The sequence below is a fragment of the Enhydra lutris genome, unplaced genomic scaffold (genome assembly GCF_002288905.1).
Source record: "Enhydra lutris kenyoni isolate GAN:26980312 unplaced genomic scaffold, ASM228890v2 scaffoldscaffold9, whole genome shotgun sequence".
In the NCBI taxonomy this organism is placed as follows: Eukaryota; Metazoa; Chordata; class Mammalia; order Carnivora; family Mustelidae; genus Enhydra; species Enhydra lutris.
Window position 1 is genome coordinate 31,021,433 of NW_019154093.1, and position 24,389 is coordinate 31,045,821.

The 24,389-nt window shown below is 35.7% G+C and overlaps 1 protein-coding gene across 4 annotated transcripts in view; it reads right to left on the reverse strand.

Moving 5' to 3' along the window:
• The window catches only part of LOC111143676 (dedicator of cytokinesis 7), a 224,750-nt gene that overhangs the window by 92,724 nt on the left and 107,637 nt on the right, over positions 1-24,389 (reverse strand). For 3 of the 4 annotated variants that reach the window (XM_022497507.1, XM_022497506.1, XM_022497505.1), the window contains exons 15-20: positions 21,236-21,353; positions 17,865-17,935; positions 13,962-14,100; positions 12,893-12,994; positions 5,996-6,082; positions 1,757-1,988 (exon numbers count right to left, since the gene is read on the reverse strand). In XM_022497507.1, coding sequence (XP_022353215.1) covers positions 1,757-1,988; positions 5,996-6,082; positions 12,893-12,994; positions 13,962-14,100; positions 17,865-17,935; positions 21,236-21,353 — 749 coding nt within the window. Of the gene's footprint in view, positions 1-1,756; positions 1,989-5,995; positions 6,083-12,892; positions 12,995-13,961; positions 14,101-17,864; positions 17,936-21,235; positions 21,354-24,389 lie in introns of those variants that run through there. The other variant, XM_022497508.1, reaches the window with a different exon arrangement.

Consider the following 24,389-nt stretch of genomic DNA (forward strand, 5'->3'; position numbering starts at 1 on the left):
ACTCTACTTATTTGTGAAACAGTGGTAATAATACCTACACAGTTGTGAGCATTTCATACATTACTATGAATAAAGCATATAGCAGTATTGATGGCATATAGTAAGTGCAAATGTCTGTTACTATTACATTATTATCTTACTTACATAATCTTACTTACATAATTTACAAAAATGAATGGTGCTGAATTTTTTTCTTAAAACCCTCTCCTAGGACTCCTGTGACAATATGCTATACAACAACTCTTCAGTATTTCTTAACCCGTCCCTCTTCTCTAACTCATTGTCCCCTTCTGTTTTGGCAGGACCTCATAGTTTGTTGTACGAAATTCTGCAAGATTCCTAATTTGTCTTTTTGCCTCCAGATTTTCTCACTTTCAACCCAGTTCCCCATAGCACACTCATCTTTATAAAAGCCAACTAGGTTACAATATTTACCTAATTAAGACTAGACCCTTCAAAAGCTATTGATTCCTTACAGAATAACAGTCCCAATTCCCGAAAGTGTCATAGAAAATCCCATTTCATCTCCCTCACTGCCAATATCATCATTAATCACCAATCCTCCAATTTATGACTACTTATAATTCCCCCTAAATTTCTCAGTTCACTTATCTGTCTGTATGCCATACACATACTATTTCATTGCCTGGGACTAGTTATTTGACTGTCAGACTCCTACTCATCTTCAAATGTTTGATCCAAGGATCACCTCTACTAACAAGTCTCCCCTAAAGCAGAGAAAGACAATTACCATACGGTTTCACTCATATGTGGAACATACGCAACAGCACAGAGGACCATAGGGGAAGGGAGGGAAAACTAAATGGGAAGAAATCAGAGAGGGAGACAAACCATGAGAGATTCTGGGAACCAAACTAAGGGTTACAGAAGGGAGGCGGTGGGGGGATGGGTAACTGGGTGATGGGCATTAAGGAATGCATGTGTGATGATGAGCATTGGGGGTTATACACAACTATTGAATCACTGAACACTACATCAAAAACTAATGATGTACTATATGCAGGCTAACTGAACAATAAAAATAAATTTTGAAAAACTTTAAAAATTAAAAAAATAAAAATAAATAGAATAAAATAAAATTCCAAGTACTGAACACTCCTCTCCTTTGTTCAACCATTTAACACAGATTTTTATAATGTGTCTTTCTTACAAACTCAACTACTTTGAAGGATTTGGGTGGAAGCTATTAGCAAAAGCAGAGGAACAAATCTTGGAAGACAGTGGGAAACAGGAATACTTCTAATTCCAGAATAACACAGAAGAAAAAGAGAATATAGAGATTTTCAGTCAATGAAGAAAAGAAGAGCTATTTTAAATAGAGGATAGCAGATGAGTAAAAATGTAGGCTAGGTAAATCAAACATCATGTAAAAAGCAAAATAATTTATCTGTTTGCCTGTTTTCCAGAATAGTCTGAGAGCCTTAAAATCAAGAACTAAGCCTTGGACAGAGCCTATCAGTGTCTGGCACATAGTAAGTGCTTCATCAATATTTAGTAAGTGGATAAGTGAATTTGTTTCCATAATCTAAGTTGAAGTCTATATGGCACATTGGAACATTTTATAAAAACAAACAAAAGGAAGTTACTTTCTGGCATCAGAAATACCCTGCCCTCTGCTTCCCCAAATCAAACACAGTCCTTATAGATAACAAACGGTAAATGATTCTATTTCTGCAAAAGCTAGAAATACCAAGTTACAAATCTCCTAATTCCCCAAACATTAAGTAAAAATTACCTATCTGGCCAGCAATGATAGGAGGTCTAACAACCAAAAGTATCAGTTTATCAAGCAGAAGATGAAGAAATCGGACCACTGGTTCCAACTGAGATGAATTCAACGCCGAAATACTGCTCTTCAATTCATTTTCTAAGTTATTTTCCATGATTCGCATGTCTCCAATTCGGACTGGGAACATGTGTTCATCCAGAGCATTGACCAGAGCAAAAAATTTGTCAAGATAAGGATCCTGAAACAAAGAATGAACAAAAGCATTAACCAATTATAATTGTAAATCCCCCCAAATTTGGACCAGATAAATATAAAATATATTATATAAAAGGGTGTATATAAAATATGTAAAACATCTTATATAATATAAAATAGCTCATGTAAATTAGTAATACAAAAAAGAACATAAATATATACAAACACTGTTTCCAATTAAATACTATACCTATTCTCATTTATTATTGTAAAGTGGCCATTTTGAACACTACTGATTACTCAGAACTCTACTGATACTAATTAAGGATTTTTTTTTTCTCCCAACGTGAGTCCATCTTACTGTTTTAGAACTTAATGATTGTGCAGGTCTGTTAGTACAAGGCCTCTGTCCCTTATCAATTTATTACCACTCAGCTCCATCCAAACCCACCATCTTTGCCATAGTTTGTAATACTGAAGCTGGCTCTCTGAATTGCATTTCATCTTTGTCAGCTGGCCTGTGGTTACAGCTCAACCAGAGAGGGTACAAGAAACAGCCTTCTTTTTTCTTATTTGTTTTCCCAATGGCAGCTAGCAGATGTGAATGCTGGAGTTCAAAGGTGAGGGATGTGGCAGCAGTGTTCACAGCAGCAATGGTGGCGCCTGTCCACTAGCAGGTACCCTCCACACCCTAACATGGCAGGCAATGTGTGCCTGAAGCCGCAGTGTCTTCTCTTTGGAGATCTGATTCTTAGCCTTCAGGATCCTCCTCTAGGTTTCTAAGTTCTTTCCTTATCACTTTCTGCAACTGCTATCTCTATTACAACCACAGAATTTTCTTTTACCCCATTTAGTAGTGAATTACCTTTAACCCAGTTAACAATTATTTGTATCTAAACTGACTCCATTCGAATTACTGGCAATTTCCATCTCCCGACTACATTCTGACTGCTACTATTTAACCTCCTCCTACACTAAGAGAACCACAGTCTTATTTAAAGCAATAATGTGCCCAGTCCCAGGGCAGATGCTTGCTCCCCCAGCCTGCTCTATCCCTACTGATGAGACATGTACAGTGATGACTGTGTATACAGCGCTGTCCACGGAGATGTGAGAAGTCGGCTGGAACTCTGGGAAGACTTTTACTTAGTTAATAGTGAAAATGAACTTTAAGACAATAATGCTGAACAGCTTCATTCACATTTATAGTTCTAATACTGTTCTGATTTGGTATGTAGGATTTAAATGAATAAAAAAATTGTTGATATCCAGTAAATTTTAGAGAGCTACAAGCAAAGTACAAAACATCATAAGAAACATTGTGTTCAGTTGACTCTTTTAAGAAGAAATACATGATTAAACTGTCTTACATAGTGGCAAAAATTTATAAAATCTTGAGTATTACTCATCAGGTCGGTGAATGCCAGAGTGCTACAAGGTAGATACTTCCACTTTATCTTCTCCAACATTCACAGATTCTAAATCATCTATATAATGTATTTTGCCCCAATCCTTCTTTGTCACCTAAAGACAACACCTGTATCCGCCTCTACAAAAACAAACTTAGGAGCAAAAGATAAATATACCATCAACTCCAAAAAGAAAACTAGTAATGACAATAGGAATTAAAAAGTCATGAAGAATAATCTATTTTTATACTTAAGAAAATATGATACTATTAAGGGAAAGAATACATTTTAACAGTATAAATGTAACATCAATCTTATTATCAAAAGGGTAAAGACTATAGGAAACAGAACATATCCAGTATCAGAAAGGGAAAAACTCCACTGGAGCCACTCTTTTACTGGGATCTACCTGTATAATGCTAAAATCTATCTACTACTACCTTTTGTTGTTGTTGTTTTAAAACATAATATAGAGGTTCTTGGTCTTACTTTTCCCTACTTCACTGCAGAAAAGAGTTAACATAGCAAGCTGCTATCATTTGAAAGACCAGCTTACACAACTGATCCTTGGATGGCATCTGGGAACTTGGATTTCAAGAGACTTCCAACTGATAGGGGGCAATTCACCATACCTAAATCGTTTGTGCAAACAATATGCGTTATGCTGAAAACATGCTTTCCTTCTGGGAATCAAGAATTTTGGTATGTGATAGGCAGAGGGTGCCTATGTTACATCCTATAGTAAAAGTCCTGGGAACTAAGTCTCTAATGAATGAGCTTCCCCTGGTAGACAACATTTCATACATGCTGCTTCCACTCACTCTATGGGACTCTACCAGGAGAGGATCTTGGCAGCTTGTCTTTCTTTCCTGTGGACTTGACCTCTTTTCCCTTAGCCAATTCTATTTTATCTTTCACTAAAATAAATCACTGCTGTGAATATGACTACATGCTGGGTCCTGTGAGTTCTGCTAGAAAATCCTTGAACTTGAGGGTGGCCTTGGAAATCCCTGTATACCGCCCCTTCCCTTTTCAAGTTGAATTCCATTTTAAACACTTGCCCCTTCTCACTCTACATTTTCTCCCTGGATAATCACTCACCAGTATAGTTTCAGCTATCACTTTACTCTGCCACCTTCAATGTTAAACTTGAAATTAATTACAACTGCCTTGGGGTATTTTTATTTGAAGTACAGAGGCACTTCAAACCCAACAGGCTCAAAAATAAACTCACTATAGCTCCAGCATCATCTCCATAATCTCTCTTCGCATGCAACCAAATTTACTTCTCTTATCTTTCCAATTCAGGTTAGAAATTACCAGCTTCTTAGACTCTAAATTCTATGGCATTCAAGGTCCCTCATAACCTGTTATCAGCCTGGTCTTCTTTTCTCATCTATCACAATTTCCCCACGCACTATAAATTATATTCATACCAGATTGCTTGCCTGTCCTTACACTACTATCCCTTTGCACTTGTTTTTTATCATCTGAATTGCTCACCTTCTCTCTGTATGATAAATGTCTACTTATCAATACAACATCTCAGTTCCCAACAGAGCAAACCACTCTCTACTCTTCAAAGGACTTCATGCATACGTCTAACACAATACTAACTTCATTTACTGCAATTATTTTTACACTTTCCCCTATTACACTGTAAGGTCTTTGAAGGGAAGTTCCTTTCCTGACAGGTACCAACATCCCTGACTCCATGAAGCTTACAGCCTAATGGGGAAAGAACCAACAAATAAATGCATATGTACATAAACATACATACACACATATTTGACACACACACACACACACACACACACACACAGAGTGAGAGAAAGGAAAAGTGCAAGAGTACAGATTAGAGCTACAGGCAGTAGCAACTACAGGTAAGATGATACAGAGTAATGGGACTGCTATGTTTAAGAGTCTTCAGGAGAGGGGCATCTGAGTGGCTCAGTCAGTTAAGCATCTACCTTCAGCTGAGGTCATGATCTCAGGGTCCTGGAATCAAGCCCCACTTCAGGGTCCCTGCTCAGCAGGGAGTCTGCTTCTCCCTCTCCCTCTGTGTGCTCATGCACTCTCTCTCTTTCTCTCTCAAATAAATAAACAAAACCTTTGAAAGGCCTGAGATATGCAGAAGTCTTACTGAAAAGAAGTACGTGTCAGAAGGGACATATTCCAGCTAAAGAAAGATTAAATATACAGGCTTTGAGGAGAGCCTGGCATAGTCCAGATAAACAGTAAAGAATATAGAGCAAATATTCCCTAGAAACTCTTACCATTTGAAATATCTGAGTCTATGAGGAATAAAAGAGGTTGGATGATGGTTTCCAACTCTTAATTCTGCAATGTATCAGACACTTACATTAAAAAAAAGAAAGTCACTGAATTTTCAAAATGAAGATAGCGACATTTTGGAGAGCAAAAAGTTTGCTTATGGATATTAAAAGGCCTTGGTTAATTCCTTTAAAAAGTAACTTCTAGGGTGCCTGGGGGCTCAGTGGGTTAAAAAGTAACTTCTAAATTTAAACTTTCTGATATATAATCCCGTAAGTTACTGCAGATAATGAAACTGATATAGGTACTAGACAAGTATGTTCATTCAAGTGAAAATTGATAATAAAATTTATTAAAACTCGCTTACTTGTGTATGGATAGATGAAACAGCAACAACTTCAACATTAAAAACACCTTTGTGATTATCTACCCATTTCATGCCAGGTAGAGGAACCTATAAGATAGTAAATATTAAATATATTAAACAGAATGATCACAGATATTTAAGTTGATTAGAAAGCCTGAAAACAAAAAAATTATAATACCTCAATGAGAAAAAAAAAATCCCGTGGAAATATATTTTTAAACACTGTAAATGAATGTAAAGCTTTTATTTCATTATTACAAAGTCACTGTTTCTTACAAGAGAATTAAAAAGCTCAAGGAGGAAAGAGCAGAAAATATACAGTCAAAATTCTATCTCCCCAAAGACATACCCCTTTATATCCAACTCCTCTGTGCACGTGTATTTTTATACACACTCTACCCTTGCTTAGTTTATATAAAACATTCTTTGGAACCTGTTTTTTACATGCTATATTATGAATCTCTCTTCATGTCAATATATTCATATCTACAATATCATTTTAACAGTTCAAAATATTTTTTCTTGTAAAAAATGCTTATTTTGTTTTAATAAGGCTATAAAAAATTCACAGCAAAGGAATTCTGTTATAAGGGTCAGAAAACTTTTCTGATATAAATGGGTAGGAGTGTTTATTACATTTAGATCCTAAAGTTACCTTTAAAAAGAGTACCTCACTTCTCTCTATTCCTCCTGCTAAATACAGCTGAAAACCCTAAACATGATATACAAAATAAACACTGAAAGGTAGAAAGAAGAATGCAAATGACTAGGGACCTCGGGATGTGAGGAAATAAAAAGTAATGTTTCCTGGGTTTTATTTTTGCCTCACCGATCCTGGATGAGATGCAAGAGAAGCTGGCAACCCAGAAACACCAAAAGGAGTTGATGAAAACAAGCTCCACAAGAAGCCTGCTCTCTCTAATCAAAGCCAACAACCGCCCTACTCTGGCCAAACGCAAGGAAACAAGTTGCAGCCCCACCCCTCCTCCACAGTCTGAGGAGGGAGTGCAGGTGTCCACCCTCAGCTGGCTGTAATGAGGTGCCCTGATTCCCGAACCCACCCCCATTGGCTGGTATCAGAGAAGACAGAGAATGAAACTGGTCCCAGCCCAGTAGTAACAAGTACCCCCACCAACTGTGGTATCAGTGGAAGTCAAGCAGGGAGCAGTACCAAGGTGCCCCTTCCTCCTCACATATAGAGACGTGTCAGCAGAGGTCTGGTGGGGAGCCTGAAATCCCACCTCTAACCATTAATAAGCACCCTGAAATCACAGCAGAGTGAGGAATGTGAACCTATACCTGTTGCACGAATGTGGCAATAGTGCCTCCCCCTGCTGCTAAAAACCTAAGGCTTAAATAAGATGAGGTCATAACATAATACCCAAGAGGTCTTCAATAGAATAAAAACTCTTGCATCACACCAAGAACCAGAAAAATCTCAAATGAGAAAAGACAATAACACGAAGATGACAGATGCTAAACTGTCGTTATTAAAAATAAATAAATAAAACAAGCTTCAACAAGCAATTACAAATATCCTTGAAATAAATGACAAAATAAAAGTCTCAAGAAAAAAAAATATTTTAGAGATTTCTTTCCCATGGTTTCATTTTTTTATCACATGTAGAAAAGAAAATCAACTAATAATACAATCCCAGTGTCCTGGGCTCCCTGCTCGGCGGGAAGCCTGCTTCTCCCTCCCCCACTCCCCTTGCTTGTTTTCCCTCTCTCCCTGTGTCTCTCTCTGTCAAATAAATAAAATCTTAAAAAAAAAAAAGAAAAGAAAAAGAAAAAAAGAAATTTTATAAAAGAAAGATGATGCATAAATCCAAAACTATTTAAAGCAAGAATAGTACTAGCTCTTTCAACCCCAAACACTTGTTTTCTGCTTTAAAAAAAAATAGGATACACAAATAAAATGAATAGCGACTGCTTTAAATATAGTGGTTCTTAAAGTCGGATAAACGTTATCTGGGCCCTTGTTGGAAATGTCCATAAACAAGCCCCAACCCAGATGTCCTGCATCAGAGACTCTGGGCGTGAAGTTCAACAGCTGGCCTTACAACTCTCCAGGGGATCTGACGCATGCTAAGGTAAGAACTGCAGTCTTAAAATTCTAACAAGCAGCATGGCAATAGGAATGCCATAATACTGGCAAACATTTCTTTAGCACTTTTCATGTGCTAAACATGTAGATCACTAAGTGCTCTACAGACTACTATTGTTTAATCACCAATGTACCCTTTCTTATAAGCTTTAATTATTCTCAACTCAGAGATGAGAAAATTCAGGCACAGAGAATATTTTAGTTGGCTTGGACTGCCATAACAAAATAGCATACATTGGGTGACTTAAACCACAGAAAGTTATTTTCTCACAGTGTGGAGACGAGATGTCCAAAATCAAGATGCCAACGCGGTCAGTTTCTGGTGAGAAATCCTTCCTAGCTTGCAGACGGCCACGTTCTCACTGTGCCCTTACACAGCCACGACTGAGAGTGCTCTGATGTCTCTTCTTAAAGCACTAATCATGTGGCCCCCACCCTCCTGGACCTCATCTAAAACTTACTTGAACCTAATTAATTCCCACAGATCTCATCTTCAAACACTAGGACAACTGGGGGTTAGAACGTCAACATATGAATTTGGGGGTTGCAATAGGGGGAGATGAGGTGGGGAGACAGAATTCAGTCCCTAGCAGACAGATTAAGAAACTTAGCTGAGGTTACAACTAATAAATGGTGAGGCCAGGAGTGAAACCCTGAAAATAATGACATACTCAATAAAAACTTTAACAATCTTTACCCTTCAAAAGTTAACCTTGCTAATAAACTTGATGTGTATTTTCTAAACTATTTATTACCCCATTACTGATGTGTACCTGAGGTGTGACTTTGGTTGTCACTACATTGTTTTTGTATTTTTATTATAAGTGTTCTGTTGGGCGGCGCCTGGGTGCCTCACTAGGTGGAGCGTCCTACTTGTGATTTCGTCTCAGGTCATGATTTCATGGTTGTGAGAATGACCCCTGCATCAGGCTCCACGCTGGGTGCGGAGACTGCTTGAGATTTTCTCTCTCTCCCTCTCGATGAATGAATGAATGAATGTTCTACTGGAATATTGAGGTGGGATACTGAAATCTGTATTACTCCTCTTAACTACTACATCACTGCATGGATACACCAGAATTTAATTATTACATTCTTGCTTGATCCATGTAATTTTCATTTTTTATGTTTTGCTAATACCAATAGTTCTATAATTTTTTCTTTTTAGACAGAAACAGAATATATCTTAAAATATTACAAAATATATGTTAAATAACTTGAATTTAAATAAAATAATTTTTAAATAAAAATGAGGGGCACCCGAGTGGCTCAGACAATTAAGCATCTGCCTTCGGCTCAGGTCATGATCCTGGAGTCTCATATCCAGCCAGCATTGAGCCTCACTCCCTGCTCAGCAGGTTTGCTTCTCCCTCTCCCTCTGCTCCTCCTCCCCACACCCTACCCACCATCCCGTGCCTCCCCTACCCCGGGCTCCTGCTCTCTCTCGCTCATTCTCTCTCTCAAATAAATAAAATCTTTAAAAACAATAATAAAAAAATATTACAGTCATACATTGTACACTTAATAGTGTACAATAGTGTTAACAGTTAAATACATCTATGTTGGCATGGCATGTTATGACTATGCTTGGTACAACCTGGTATGCTCTTTGTAGAAGAGAGGACACAGATGTATCAACTGCATTCAACTAATGTAGTTAAAATTAAGGAGCTCCTCAGGATGTCACAGGTTTAGCCCAACTCTAACCTAGGTCAGAGAAGTGAAATACTCAGTGAACTCGGGCAAATGAGGTATTAAAAATACTTTTTTAAAAGGTTGCTAGGTAATATCTTTCACTGCATGTCACTGGTGGTCCATCACAAAATGGCACTCAAGCCTTGGAATGGGAGGAACTATGGCTGGATTTGGCAAACGCGTTTATGTTTCACAGCCCAGAGTCCTTCCTCTCTACATGCCAGTGAAATGCCTGCCTTCCTCTAATGGTGGAATGGTACCAGGGAGATGCAGAGAAATGGCCAATGTTTCTGTGAGGAACAGATATTCCTCACTGCCAAATGGCTAATCACTTTGAAAAACTTTATATGGTCTCAACAAAATTTTCATTTTTTAGTTTTTGCCAGTATCAACAATCCTGTAACTTTTTAAATTCATACAACAAATATTTACTGAGGGCTCTAGGCAGTTTTCTAGATAAACATAAGGTCTGGTCTCAGGGAGCTGACCATTTCTTACAGAGAAAAATAAGGAAAAAAATAAGATTTCAGATAGTGGTAAGTATTAAGTAATACAATTAGATTAAAAATGATAGAATATATCAACAGTTTGGTAGAGGGAAGGACTGGAAATTCATGAAGTAAGCAAAGACCTCTCTGAGGAGGTAATACTCAATATAGAATTCAGATAATGAAAAGAATCCAGCCATGTGAATTTCAGGAAGAGGAAAGAAAATTTAAAGGCCTAGAAGTAGGAAAAAGTTTAGAAGAAGCTGTAAGTGCAGAAGAAGGGGCTCAGTGATGCTAGAAGATGATGTTAAAGAGGTGGAAGAGCTCAGATCCTTTGGATATTTGGAGGTCATGGGGAAAAAAACCTATATTATATTTTAAGTACAATGCAATGCCAGCGAAATATAGATACACTATGTAAACATTCTATGTGATCATAAAGAAACACTAAGTCTTGGCAATATTATGCTGAATGAAAAAAGCAAGTCCCCAGAGGGTTATATACAGTATAATACCCTTTCCATTAAATTCATAAAATAAGTAAAGTAAAAATGTATTGTTTAGACATACATATACCACAATTAAAAACTATATGTAAGAGGCTAGCTTTCAAAACAATGTGAATGCAATTAATGCCATGGAACTGGACACTTAAAAATGGCTAAAACAGTAAATTTTATGTTACGTATATTTTATTTTATTTTTTTTTATTTTTATTTTTTTAAAGATTTTGTTTATTTATTTGTCAGAGAGAGAGAGAGCAAGTACAGGCAGACAGAGTGGCAGGCAGAGGCAGAGGGAGAAGCAGGCTCCCTGCCGAGCAAGGAGCCCGATGTGGGACTCGATCCCAGGACGCTGGGATCATGACCTGAGCCGAAGGCAGCTGCTTAACCAACTGAGCCACCCAGGCGTCCCTGTTACGTATATTTTAATCACAATTTTTTAAAGCATCTGCCTTTGGCTCAGGTCATGATCACGGGATCCTGGGATTGAGCCCCACGTTGGAGGGGGTAGGTGCGAATCAGTGCTCAGCAGGGAGTCCGCTTCTCCCTCTCTCTCCACCCCTGCCTCTGCTCCCTTTCTTCTCTCAAATAAATAAATAAAATTTTTTAAAAATACAAAAGCTTAAGCACTTAATCACGTATAAGTCATAGTATACATCTATAGTCAAATTTCAAATTACAACTACATTCTTTATATATGAGCATACACAGCACAGTAGCTAAAAGAAAACCATCAGCTTCCCTTTAGAAAGCTGACCTTACATTTGCAAATCAATTAAGAATAAATGCATAACTTCCATAAAATCAGATTTTGTTTTAAAGTTATTTCCTTTGAAATATATAATGTAATCCCTGACAGAATACTAGCTGATTTTACTGAGAAGTCCTGGAAAACTGAATGAAAGGTCTGGCAGGGAGTAGAGGGGGGAAGGAGGGGAAGGAAGGAGTCCTTTTTCCTACTGTCTTTATTCATTCCTTTAACAGATACTGACCCCCCACTGTGAGCCACGCACTATTCTAAGTACTTGCAGAGAGAGCAATGCACAAGAAAAAGTCCCTACCTTCCTGGAATTTCTATTCTGTAGATAATAAACAAGTTACATGAAATATAAAGTCAATGATAAGTATTATGAGGACAAAGCAAAGTAAAGGGATTAAAAAATGGTGTAGGCTGCACTTGAAACAGAACACTGAGACACCCTCCTGGAGAGGCAGGATCTGAGAGGCTTTTGGATGAAACGAAGACCCCGGCCTGGTGACAGAGCACCGGCCGCAGAGGGAAGAGCAAAGGGCCAGACATGGGCTTCCACTCTGCACACCTGAGGAACAGCCAAGGTGCTGTGCTGCGCGGCTAGGGTAGAGGAAGTGACAGAGAACAGTAAGAGAGGAGGTCGGAGCAGGAGACTTCTGCTGCCTCTGTTTCTTAAAAATAAAAACAATACAAATTTATTTGTGAATATTTTTTGAGTTCTATTCTAAAAATAAAGCCACCAGGAGAACACTGCCAAGACATAGTTCAGATTAATGCATACAAAGAGTCACATTCAAATCATCACGTGACAGTTCTCTCAAACAGCACTTTGGTTTTTGAATAGTGGCTACTGATTCTTGATTGAGATTTCTCCAGTGTTTTTACTTCTTTCAAGTCACACCCGTTATCAACACAGCTGCTAATGTTTTTTGTATTGTGTGTTTATAGCTACTTCATTTTCACCTACATGATCATCAATTATAAAAATATTCTAAAAAATTGGTTTGTTTGTACTCCTTCCTCGACTTCAGGTGAAATGTTGTCTATTAAAAGAAATACTCATTTATTTAAAGCTTCTCATGTTACAATATGAAAATTCTCCAAATGTGCCTTTTAAGTTTGTATTTCATATACGATTTTGTTTTTAAAATCAATACACATTGATTAAAAGCTTTAAGTATTCTATAGAGTAATTTTAATTCTAAGAGAATTATTTATTATATTTATCTATACTTATTATACTTATCTATATACTTCTAGATAGAATAGTAAGGTCACATTTGAGAAAAACACTTTTGTAATAAAAAATACATTTCATTTAATCTGGAGAGTTTCACCGTGAGAGATACTGACCTCAGGAGACAGTACAGAATAAGCCTGTGGTGGTTTTTCCAGTGATACTGGTAGGCAAAACTGCCCAGTCTTTAATCGTCCATTCTGAAGCATTGGTATCCACTTTTAATTAAAAAGGAAACAATATTAAGTTAAATATGTTTGTTACAAAAGGAATTACTTGGAAAATCTGTTTTAAGAACTTGGTATGAGCCAGATTTGTCTCATACCACCAAACACCAAAGGGATTTAATTAGGTAATAATAACAGGTTTCATGATTTCTCTAAAGAAAAGCTTCCCTGACAATATATTATTAGGGAGGATCCTTAAAACATTATTATTACTAACTAACCATGCAATATTTAAATCTACAGATGGTCCTTATTATCCCAGAAAAGGCTGGAGTAAAAGAAAAAGGCCACAAAGTGAATCCATTTTAAATGGGGGTAACTGTGCCATTGTATACAGGAAAAAGTTTGACTACATGTGAATGCTGATGACAAAACTAAAAAAGCAGGAACCTAAATTTATTTTGTTACGGTGAGCAAAATTCACTCATAAATTGCAAAAGACAAAAAAAAAAAAAGTTAGTCAAATGTCAAATGTTTTCTCTTTTGGGTAGCAGCATGATTTTTCTGACAAAGTTGTGGTAACACATCATGACCTCCATATCCTTCCCCTTAGGCTTACCTTTGTAATTCAATCATAATGATTTTCAAAAAATACTCAAGAGTTTTAACTGCCTTTAATCAAAGCCAAAAGAGTTTTAATGGCCCAGGGCCTCTTTTAATCATTTTACATTGAAACCATTCTCTTCCGAAGAACCCTTAAAATTAATATATTTTATACTGTATTGTTGGGTAAACACATAATAATCAGGGCCAACACCTAAGTATTCACACATGTTAGCTAATTAATTACATTAGTTAATTAAATTAATGAGTATTTTCTTATCCATGATGACTTTTCCTAACCCTTATGGGGAATCAGATAAGGAATACCCAAGTAATATTGAGCACCAACTATATCTCAAATACTGTAATTATTTTTAAGACCAAAGAGCTAAATATTAAACAAAAATATACTTACTGTATATCCAACAGGAGTTTCAAGAGGAGTATTTTGTTTTTGTTGGCAACTAACATGATAAAAAGTAAAAAGCAAATGATGGTGGTCAGTTAAAGTAGCAGGGAGTTTAACCTTGATTTCTTCATGAAAATCAGGAGACCTTCATACAAACAAAACAAAACAAAACAAAACAAAACAGATCAATAGTCAGTAATTTGTTCAAAATAAGTAATTATTCCATTGGTATATCTGAGTAATTTTTAAATTAATTTCAGGATTCATGCTTAATTTTTCTTCTAGTATAAAGTATTTTTCTCTATTCCCAAACTTTAAGTAACTAACTCTTATTTCCAGTTGAGGGAGCTGCCTCTGTTTCTGAAATTTCTCATCCCATTTTTATTAATGGGCTGGTTAGTCCTACTATTTTTAAATTCATTATTAATCACCACCTTGATGCCAAGATCTTTATTAGATTGGAAATTATACAAAAGAGCAGACTAGGCAAGACTTTCTATACTGTGATACACATTACATAGAAAAAATAATAAGAGTCTTTTATAAGCAGATTTTTAAAACCATGCCATAAAATTTTTTTACTATTATAGGAGTGCATGCAGCTTCATGTTAAAGATTAACATCTTTTTGTAAAAAAAAAAAAAAAAAAAAAAACAAGTACCTCTAGACAACTTAATATCAAGTTGGGCTCTCTATGGAATATTTTGTATCAATTAAAGAAGTAGATGTTAACAAAACATAAACTAATGTACTGACAGCTCAGAAAAAAGAAACAAACAGAAAAGAAAAAATCAGGGAACACCTACAAAATGCATTTGTCGCACAGTTTAGAAGTGCTCCCAGCCACTGTTAAGAATACAACCAGTATCATATTTGATCAAACCAATGGCATTTTCACCTCAATATCCTTTGAGAGTGGTCCCTAGGACCATTTTTATAGACGTATTGCTGCTATTTATGATATAGACTTAAAAAGGATAGAACCTCAGCATTCCAATCTTCCATATTCAGTTAGTATCTCTTAGAGTTATATTCAATGAAAATTCATCCAAACAATATGGCTCCAACTAATTAAAAGTGAAGGCTATTCCACAAATTAGGAGCTCTTTTTCCTCTGATGCTAGTAAGTCTAGTATCGTTCCACTTCAAATAAGCCTCAAAAACACTAACAACTGTAGATCTGATCACAGAAATATTAGATAGATGAGGTTTTTAATACCTACAAGAAAGATAATTAATGCTAGCCATTTGAGAATTTGATGATTCTGGTGAATAGAAAATGCTATGCATCTTATTACTGATCTCACTAATCATCACTGAATTATGAGACAGTTGAATTTACTAACAATGTTAGACAGTATTGTCATTTTAATTCTACTAATGCAGAGAATAGCAAAAATAAAGATATATCCACAAACTGAGATATTTCAAGAAATTACTTCCTTCTTTATCAGTATCTTTCCTGGTACTGAATGTTCTAGTTCATTTTTTTTTTTTTTTTCTGAAATCATACTATGTGGAGGCTTTTATGAAAAATCAAGCATCTATGTGTTATTCATCAACAAGTACTTTTAATTGTTCACCCTTATGCTAAGTACTGTGCTATTTTTGTGGTGGTTTTACAGATAAACATGAAAAAATAATTACCCTCAAAAAATATGTAATTTAGTAGAAATATAAGTAAGATATACATTTATCAATAGCAATGCTATAAAGCAGGGGTTGGCAAACTATGGCTCATAGCCTGGCTTTGTATAGCCCACAAACTAAGAATGATTTTTCTAAGTTGTTAAAAAAAAATAAAAAGAATAACATTTGACTTGAAATATTACATAGAATTCAAATTTCAGTATCCATAAATAAAATTGTATTGGAAGACAGCCATGCCCATTCATTTGCAACTTTACTGATTGTCTATGGCTGTTTTTGCACTATAACAGCAGGGCTGAGTAATTGCAACAGAGACCATATGGCCCACAAGCCCTAAAACAAACCTACTGGGTCCTCTGCAGAAAAAGTTTGCCAACCCCTGCTATAGAGCATATAAGGTTAAGTGCTTCAAGAAGAGAGTTGAACAGATTATTTCAAGTTTTGGTTCAGGGAATTGTGTTTAGGAAGACTATATGACATGGGCCTTAGAGAATGAATAGGAGTTCAATCAGTACAGGGAATCGGTATTATAATAGAAAAAGAGATCCAAGAAAGGCCCAGAAACAGAAAAGTACAGGATATGTTTGGTAATCAGGCAAAAAGAAAATCATCAAGATGTAAAAGATATTAGAGAAAAGAAGAAGGAAAGCAAGGATGTTTTAAATTCTGAGTCAAAGGAACTGGAAAAATTGTGGTACCGTTAATAAAAATAGAGTCAGAGATACAGTCCATACAGTCCAGAAGAGAATCAGGGAAAAACATATGGATATTGAGAAGTCAGCAGGGCACCCTGAACATCCCAAGAGACCACTAAAAAATATGTCTGCATCTCACAAAGAAGGTTATGACTGAAAATAAAGAGCTGGGAACAATCCACATAAAGATAAAAGTAGTAGCATTTTCACTGACTATAACTCTGAGAAATACATAAAAGATTATTTACAGAGAGTGAAGTATAGAAAAAGAAGGTTATGGGTGAAACCTTAGTGTTTTGCATGGAATGTCTATACTCAAAAAAAAAAAAAAAAGGAAAGAAAGAAAAATTAGAGTAATTACCAAAAACCAAAACCAAAAACAAAACAAAACCTGTCCACAGAGATGGGAGGAAACAATGAGTGTCATAAGGTAAGGGTGAGAAAGAATAAAGTTTTAAGGAGGGCAAGGAAAAACCATGCTATACAACAACAGTGAAGAGAGACCTTTGTTTTGTTTTTCAGGAGACTTAAGCTTTTTTTTCTACAGTAAGAGATGGAGCCAGGGAAGCAGACAAGAGAAGGGATAAGTGATGGAGTCACACTCTAAAGAGCAAGAATGAGACTGGAGGAAAGCAGAGGGAAAAGACACTGAGCCAGGTGTGTGCCCCAACTGCCCTTGAACCAGAAGGAAAGGCAGATCCACACAGAGATCATCAGAGGTAAAGAGTAGACAAGTGAATTGTTCTCAAGTTGGATGGTCTCAATCCACTTACTAAAGTAGGAATGCTAAGAGTAAGGCAAACAGAGAATAAGTAGGAGCTAGAGAAAGGAGGAGAAAGGCTTAAAATACATCCTGCCAAAAGACAAAGGGTTAAAAAGCGATGAAAAGATTACCAAAGATTGGTGGGGCTGAAAAGAAGATGAAATAAAATAAAATGAATTTCTGGAGCCTGATTATATGGATAAAATGACGTCAATTTGTGATCATCTTGATTGGTAGAATTTTGTGATTTTTCTCCAATAGCATTCAATAATCAATGGTAGAATTTTGTGATTTTTCTCCAATAGCATTCAATAATCAAAACAAAAAGAAAAGAAAAGAAAAGAAAGTAAGCAGAGATGAAAAGTTATCCAAAGTTAAAACTTTCTGAAAGAAGTAAATTGGAAAGGTCCTAAGTCAAAGGATTATTGGATTTTGAGAATACTACCAATGTAACTGACTAATAGCCATAAGCTTAGTAAAGAGTTAAGTAAAACTACAAAGTGTCCAGGGGAAAATAACAGGGAAAGTCCAAAGGACCAGAGGCCACAATGATAATCAATAACCATATAATAAAAATGAAAGGGTCAGAGAATTTGATATGAAAGATGTTTTGTGTATAAAGTCTTATATTTGATGTCTATGGAAAATATGCATCTACAGGTTGAAAATTATAACGCTGATGTCAGCTGTCTTGAATTTGCACATTGAGTGCAGCAAAGCATTTGGTAAACACACTAACGTGAGTGCTAACAATGCCACTGAGAAGTGAGTAACTTTGAAAGAAATATTTGAATTCAGTACCTGTTATGATATACTACGGCTGTATAGGCTTCCTTTGAAAATTCTGAACAGCTAGATTTACCAAAGATTACCTGTAACAAATAACAGCATGTTGAAACTTTGTTGTAATAAATGCTGGATGTTCATATCTATGTAAGAATTTGTCTGATTTAATAACTACTGGAGAACAATGGGCAAAATCAGCCCAATGAAGAACAATGTGCCTACTGACGCTCATTAATAAATTCAATTGCTTAGTTGTAAATTTCTTTTCAACTATAGACCCATCTGACATTCAAACATTCGAAAAGTTTCTACCCATTATATTATCTTTTTCTTAAAGAAGGTGAAGAATTCATTTTAAAATCTGGATGTAAAATATCATTTGGAATTTATGTAAGAAATATGGTTTTAGAATGGTAGTATATATCTACTATACAAATTAGTGGCTTCTCCACTAAAACAGTAATCATTCTGTAAATCAAATATAAATTATTTATAAATAATATTTAAAAATTCTATTTTAGGTCAAGCTATGTATCCTTTGCTTCCAGTATTCCTTACAAGCTACTCTATAAAGAAGGAGGAGCACCATTCCCATATTCTTTCTTACGTGTTAAAAAAAAAAACCACCACAACAAAAAAAAATACAATACAACTGAAGAAGGATTAGAGGTAAAATAATTCAGCCTTGTATATCTGCCTCTTGATTTCTAATAGCAATATCATAGTTAATTAGGACAGCTGATTAGAGAAATGGCTTATGATTCCTATGTGAGACAGTAAGGCTTGCAATGTTATCTAGCCATAAGTTAAACTCTTATGTTTGGCCAGCCATCGCTACATATGCAGAAATAAGTACATGGACATGTTATCACACTTCCATCAACACAGCTGGTAAAAGAACTCAAACTTTATATCTTAAACAAAGGGATTAATTAGTACCATCCGTAAATAAAAAGAACATATTAACAGATATTTGTGTTTCTTTTTCTAACAGTTCCAGCTGGTCCTTTTATTTTAAGGGTGTGTAAAGGTACAATAATTATGACTCTCCTAAATAAATCTACTTTCATCAATTTGCTAAGAATACATTACCAGGTTTTTATAAAATGTTGTTCCAATGCCAAAACTTGAAGTTTATGATTTTATCATATCAATGTTATACGATCAAGAAATTATCTTAGGATCCATTTGAGTAGTCCTTATTTTTTAAAAAATTAAGCCAAGACAACGTGTCTATGTTTCTATACTTTCAACCAGCCACTAGGATAAACATAAAAGCATTATATTTTCATATGACTAATAATACACAAGCAAAAGAATTGCAGTACTTTTTTTCTCCTGAGAAATTATCATTTTTCACAAAGAATCTCATTTAGTTTCATAACACGAATGATAAAAAGTAGAAAGTGTTCCCTTTTTTGACCATTTGACAGGTATTTTTAACCATTCACCCATACAGACTGAGCATCATTTCTGTGCCAAGCACTATGACAAGCATCAAGATACAATCATGACATGGCCCCTGCCCTCAAGGAGCTCACAATCTAGTAGACAAGATGAAGAAATAATCATATAATCTTAAGGTGATAAGGCCCATAAAAGAAATGAGAAGATGCTATGGTAGCACCAAAAGAGGGAGTGGTCTAACTGCCAATGTGGCTGGATGCAGCTGGAATTCTGTAGAGGAGGCCATATATATGCTAAGATAAGGAAGAGTTTATTAGGCAAACAATAACAGCAGATTATTTTACATATACTACAATTGCATTAGCTCATCCATATGGCAATTCACATAACAAAGCACCGATTTTCACAATCCAGTATCTTTTGATCAACTATGATAGTACATTCATTCCTTCAGCGGAAATAAAAAACTAATAAAGAACATGAAATGCTAATTCCAAACCGCAAAAATAAATCCTACATTTATGAAAAAATATTTATTTAGCATGTATGATATACAAAGATCTGAAACAGCTGCCATAGATAGAAGAATACAAAGATGAATAATTTGTGCTTGTTGCTGTCAAGATCTATAAATTCTGATGAAATGGACACAACAGGAAAAGAGAAAATACACAGCTTTCTTAGTAAGTAGAAAATCAGAACTTGATTTAATGACTGGCACAGAAAGCTAAAATAAAACTCTGTTAACAATGCACCTATTCTTAAGCTCATTTTCATTCCCCTATTCTCAGAGGCTGAACATCTACAGTGACAGTTGTGCTCCTACTCCGTATGTTACTAACTTTAGTTGAGCCTAAAAATCTACTTTCATGGAACTTGCATGTATTTCTCAGAATGTGCATTAATGTCCCACAAATCCTAAATGACAATCTGGGCAATCAAGAATCTCCCCAGTCTGGCCTCAATCTAGTATTTCTGACTTATCTTACATCACGCTGGCTCACTGGTAACTCACCACTATACCAATGTTGAAGGACATTCTCCAACTGGAGAGAGCTGCTTTCTTTCCCCACTGTCTAAGACCCAATGCCATTTACATTTACCACCTTTGGTTTTAGTTCAGATATACCTCCTCCAAGTGATACCTGCCTATTACCTCGGCAAGGCACTCTCTTACTAGTGTACATCAATGCCTTTGAATCCCCATAGCAATCTTCTAATACTTAGCAAATACCTTGGCTCTCAATATTGGCTGCAAAATGTAATCCCTTGGGAAGATTTAAAAATACTGATACATGATTAGTTCCCACCCCCAGACATTATAATTTAATTGGAGTAAGATTCAGTCTGAGCACTGGTATTTTTAAAAGCTCCCTAGGTTAGGTATAATACGCACTATTAGCAGGATTTCTTAACAAACATGGGGAAAACAACAATATTAGAATCATGTGGGGAACACTTTCAACCTATACCACAACCTCATATGTTTCATTCTAAAGGAGAAGAATCAGAATCACAGATGACAAGAATAGGAAAAAAAAAACTGTGCTTTCTTAGAGTACCCTAGGTGATTCTGTTCTGATCCTCTCTTAAAAGTCACTATTTTAGAATTTTATGTGTTTCTCTATATCCTCTAGGTTATGTATCTTATTCATCTTTGTATCTCTGGGAGTGACTAGCACATACCAAGTCCTCAATAATTAAGATTTCAATATGGATGTGTTGAATCACTATATTATACACTTGAAACTAGTATTACACTGTATATTAACTAACTGAAATTTAAATTAAAACTTCAAAAAGACTTCAAGTAAATTTGTATTATCTCTACAGGAAGTAATGCAGTTAGAAACTTGATTTACAAGATCATACTAATTTCCAGTTTAGAACTGCCAACTAAGTAATACAACAGCAACAACAACAAAAAAGTCTATTTGAACCATATATGAAGAACAGGAAAAGTAAAGAAAATTTCTTACCGGCATGGCATTGCTTGGATCCTCCCCATACATGAACTGTACTTTCACTGTAATATTTCTTGCAGAACCTTGACGATTGGCAAAATTGAGACTCTGAGGGTATATGTAGAGAAGATTTCTGTGAAGGCAATAGTATACATGATGAGTGAATATATATCTAAAACTGGTATGTAATAACTGCATGCCACAAAAGAAAAGACGGGATAAACACTTTTTGCTAGCCCCTAAGCTATTTTCACATCCAATCATTCAAAATAGTCATCAAATATACCCCAATTTTGCAGATGAACTGAAGCCCAGAAAACTTAAGTGAGGTTAAGCAGCAAAGCTGAAATCAGCATATAAGTTGGTCAGTCTTAAAAACCCAAGTTCTTTATTCTACAAGAGGATTCTGGGAAATAAATGACTATGGACTAAACCATTATTAAGAAATTAATTGCAGGGGCGCCTGGGTGGCTCAGTCTGTTAAGTGGCCAACTCTTGATTTTTGGCTCAGGTCATGATGTCAGGGTCATGGGATAAAGCCCCACCTCCACACTCAGTGGGGAGTCTGCTTGAGATTCTTTCTTTCTCTCTCTTTTTGCCCCTCTGCCCCTCCCCCTCTGCCACACATGCTTGTTCTCCTCTAAAATAAATAAATCTTTTTTTTTAAGTTAATAATGTATTATGTTAGTTCCTCCAAGCAGATATAAAGTTGATGACAGTTACAGATGAAACTTTTATATAAATATCAAGGATTTAAGAGGTGTAACATTCCACAGTATATGTTCAAAAACACATATGACAATATGCTAGGTGTAACAGTATTTGGTAGTTGCTATAAGATAATCACATATTAGTCTGCATTTATTTTACTTCACGTCCAGCTCAAGATCTTGCATCTCACACAACTTTAATAGTCCCTGCTGCCACCACAGAGAAGATAAATCATTCAAGAAAAGACACCAAAAGAGAGGGCTAAAAAGATAAAAAAGAAAAGATACAGAATGAGAATTACTTAGTGAAGACTAGTGCTGAGAGCTGATGAGCAAGACTTCAAGTATAATAAAGCCCTGCTAAGCAACTGATGAAGCAATGAAAACAGAGGTCAAAATTTTCTGGAACATGGTAGGGCAATACAGAAATTCTACATAAACACAACCTTTGACCTAAGAAACATGCCTCTAGTCTAAGGAGATAACTACACACATTTATAAATGGATGTGTTCAAAAAATTCACTATAACATTTTTTTGTAGTAGAGAATAATTACAAATAATTGTGAAGAAATATAATGTTCACCAGCACAGTTCCAGTTAATTAATTTAATATATTAATAAGAAGAAATACTATGGAGTCTGCAAAATGACAATGTGCAGCAATGTTACTGATATAGAGATACCCAGCATGTTAGAAGAAGAAAAATAGCAGGTTCCACAGCAGGATGTTTAGTGGCATATGCTACCTATGGAAAATTGTGAAGAAATAATAGCTGAAAATTTCCCTAACCTTGGGAAGGAAACAGACATCCAGATTCAGGAAGCCCAGACAGTTCCAAAAAATATGAACACAAAAAGACTCACACCAAGCCACATCATAACTAAAATTTAACAGTTAAAAAAGGAGAGAATCCTAAAAGCGGGAAGAGAAAAACAACTTGTTACACACACAGGGAATCCCAATAAGACTGTCAGCAGATCATTCAGCAAAAAATTTGCAGGTCAGAAACTAGTGGCAAGATATTTTCAAAGTGCTGAAAGAAAAAACTTTCGGGGCGCCTGGGTGGCTCAGTGGGTTAAGCCTCTGCCTTCTGCTCAGGTCATGATCTCAGGGTCCTGGGATCAAGCCCCGCATCAGGCTCTCTGCTCAGCAGGGAGCCTGCTTCCCCGCCCCGCCCCCCGGCCTTGCCTGCCTCTCTGCCTACATGTGATCTTTCTCTGTCAAATAAATAAGTAAAATCTTAAAAACAAAAAACAAAAAACTTTTATTTAAGGACACTGTCCCCAAGAAAGTTATCATTCAGAAGTAAAGTAGAGACAGAATTTTCCAGACAGGCAAAAGGTAAAGCAGCTTATCATCACTAAACTAGCCTAACAAGAACTATTAAAGGGAGTTCTTTAAGCTGGAATTAAAAAAAAAAAAAAAAAAAAGTGCTAATTTGTAACAAGAAAACATGAAAGAATAAATTTTACTGGAAAGATAAATATATAGTAAAAGTAGCAGATTAATCAGTTATAAAGCTAGTATGAAGGTTAAAAGACAAAAGTAGTAAAAAGATAATAGTTAAGGAATACACAAGATAAAAAGATGTAAAACACAACATCAAAAACATAAAACATGAGGGATGGGATTAAAAGGAAGAACCTTAAAACTCTATCAAACTTGTTACTGACTTAAAATACATTGTTATAGATACAAGTTGTTATGTGCAAGCCTCAAGGTAACCACAAAGCAAAAACCTATAGTGGATACACAAAAAATCTTTTTTTAAAAAAAGGAAAGAAAGAAAGGGGTAAAAGGATATTCTTGGTTAACAGTGAAGGCTCTAGTTCCTTTTTTACACTTTTCCATTTTGTTTGAAATTTTTTACAGTGAGAACACATGACTTTTATAATTAGATAAAACAATAAAGTAAAATTTCTATGGGGGGAGGACAGAGATGTATAACAATAAGCATACAATCTAAAAATCACTAAAGACATGGAGAAGAGTCAGTTCTAGTCCAAACAGTCAAAAATGAAAAAGGCAAATATGGAAATGTTATAACTCGTCAGTTTCCTAACCAAAAGAACTAAGGAGCAAAGAAGGCTATGACCGACTAACCACTGAAGTCATCAAATAAAATTTGCACATGAAATATTTATTGACTCCACACACCAAACATTAGGTACCATGTTACATGCAAGGGAAATAAAGGAAGATTAAGAGGCCATTCCTTGGTCTTGAGGAACATATAGTCTAATGAGAGAAATGCCCATAAACAGACCACTTCACAATAATGTTGTGTTGTGAGAGAGGTATGCAGAAGTTATGGGAAGAAGAGATACTAGGTTGGTTGTGGGGAAATCTTTTCATCTTCTACCTTTGCAATATATTTATTGAAGAAATGGGGCTATTTTTGTGTAATTTTTCTAGAGGCTACAATTTACTGATTGCATCCCTGTAGTGACATTTAA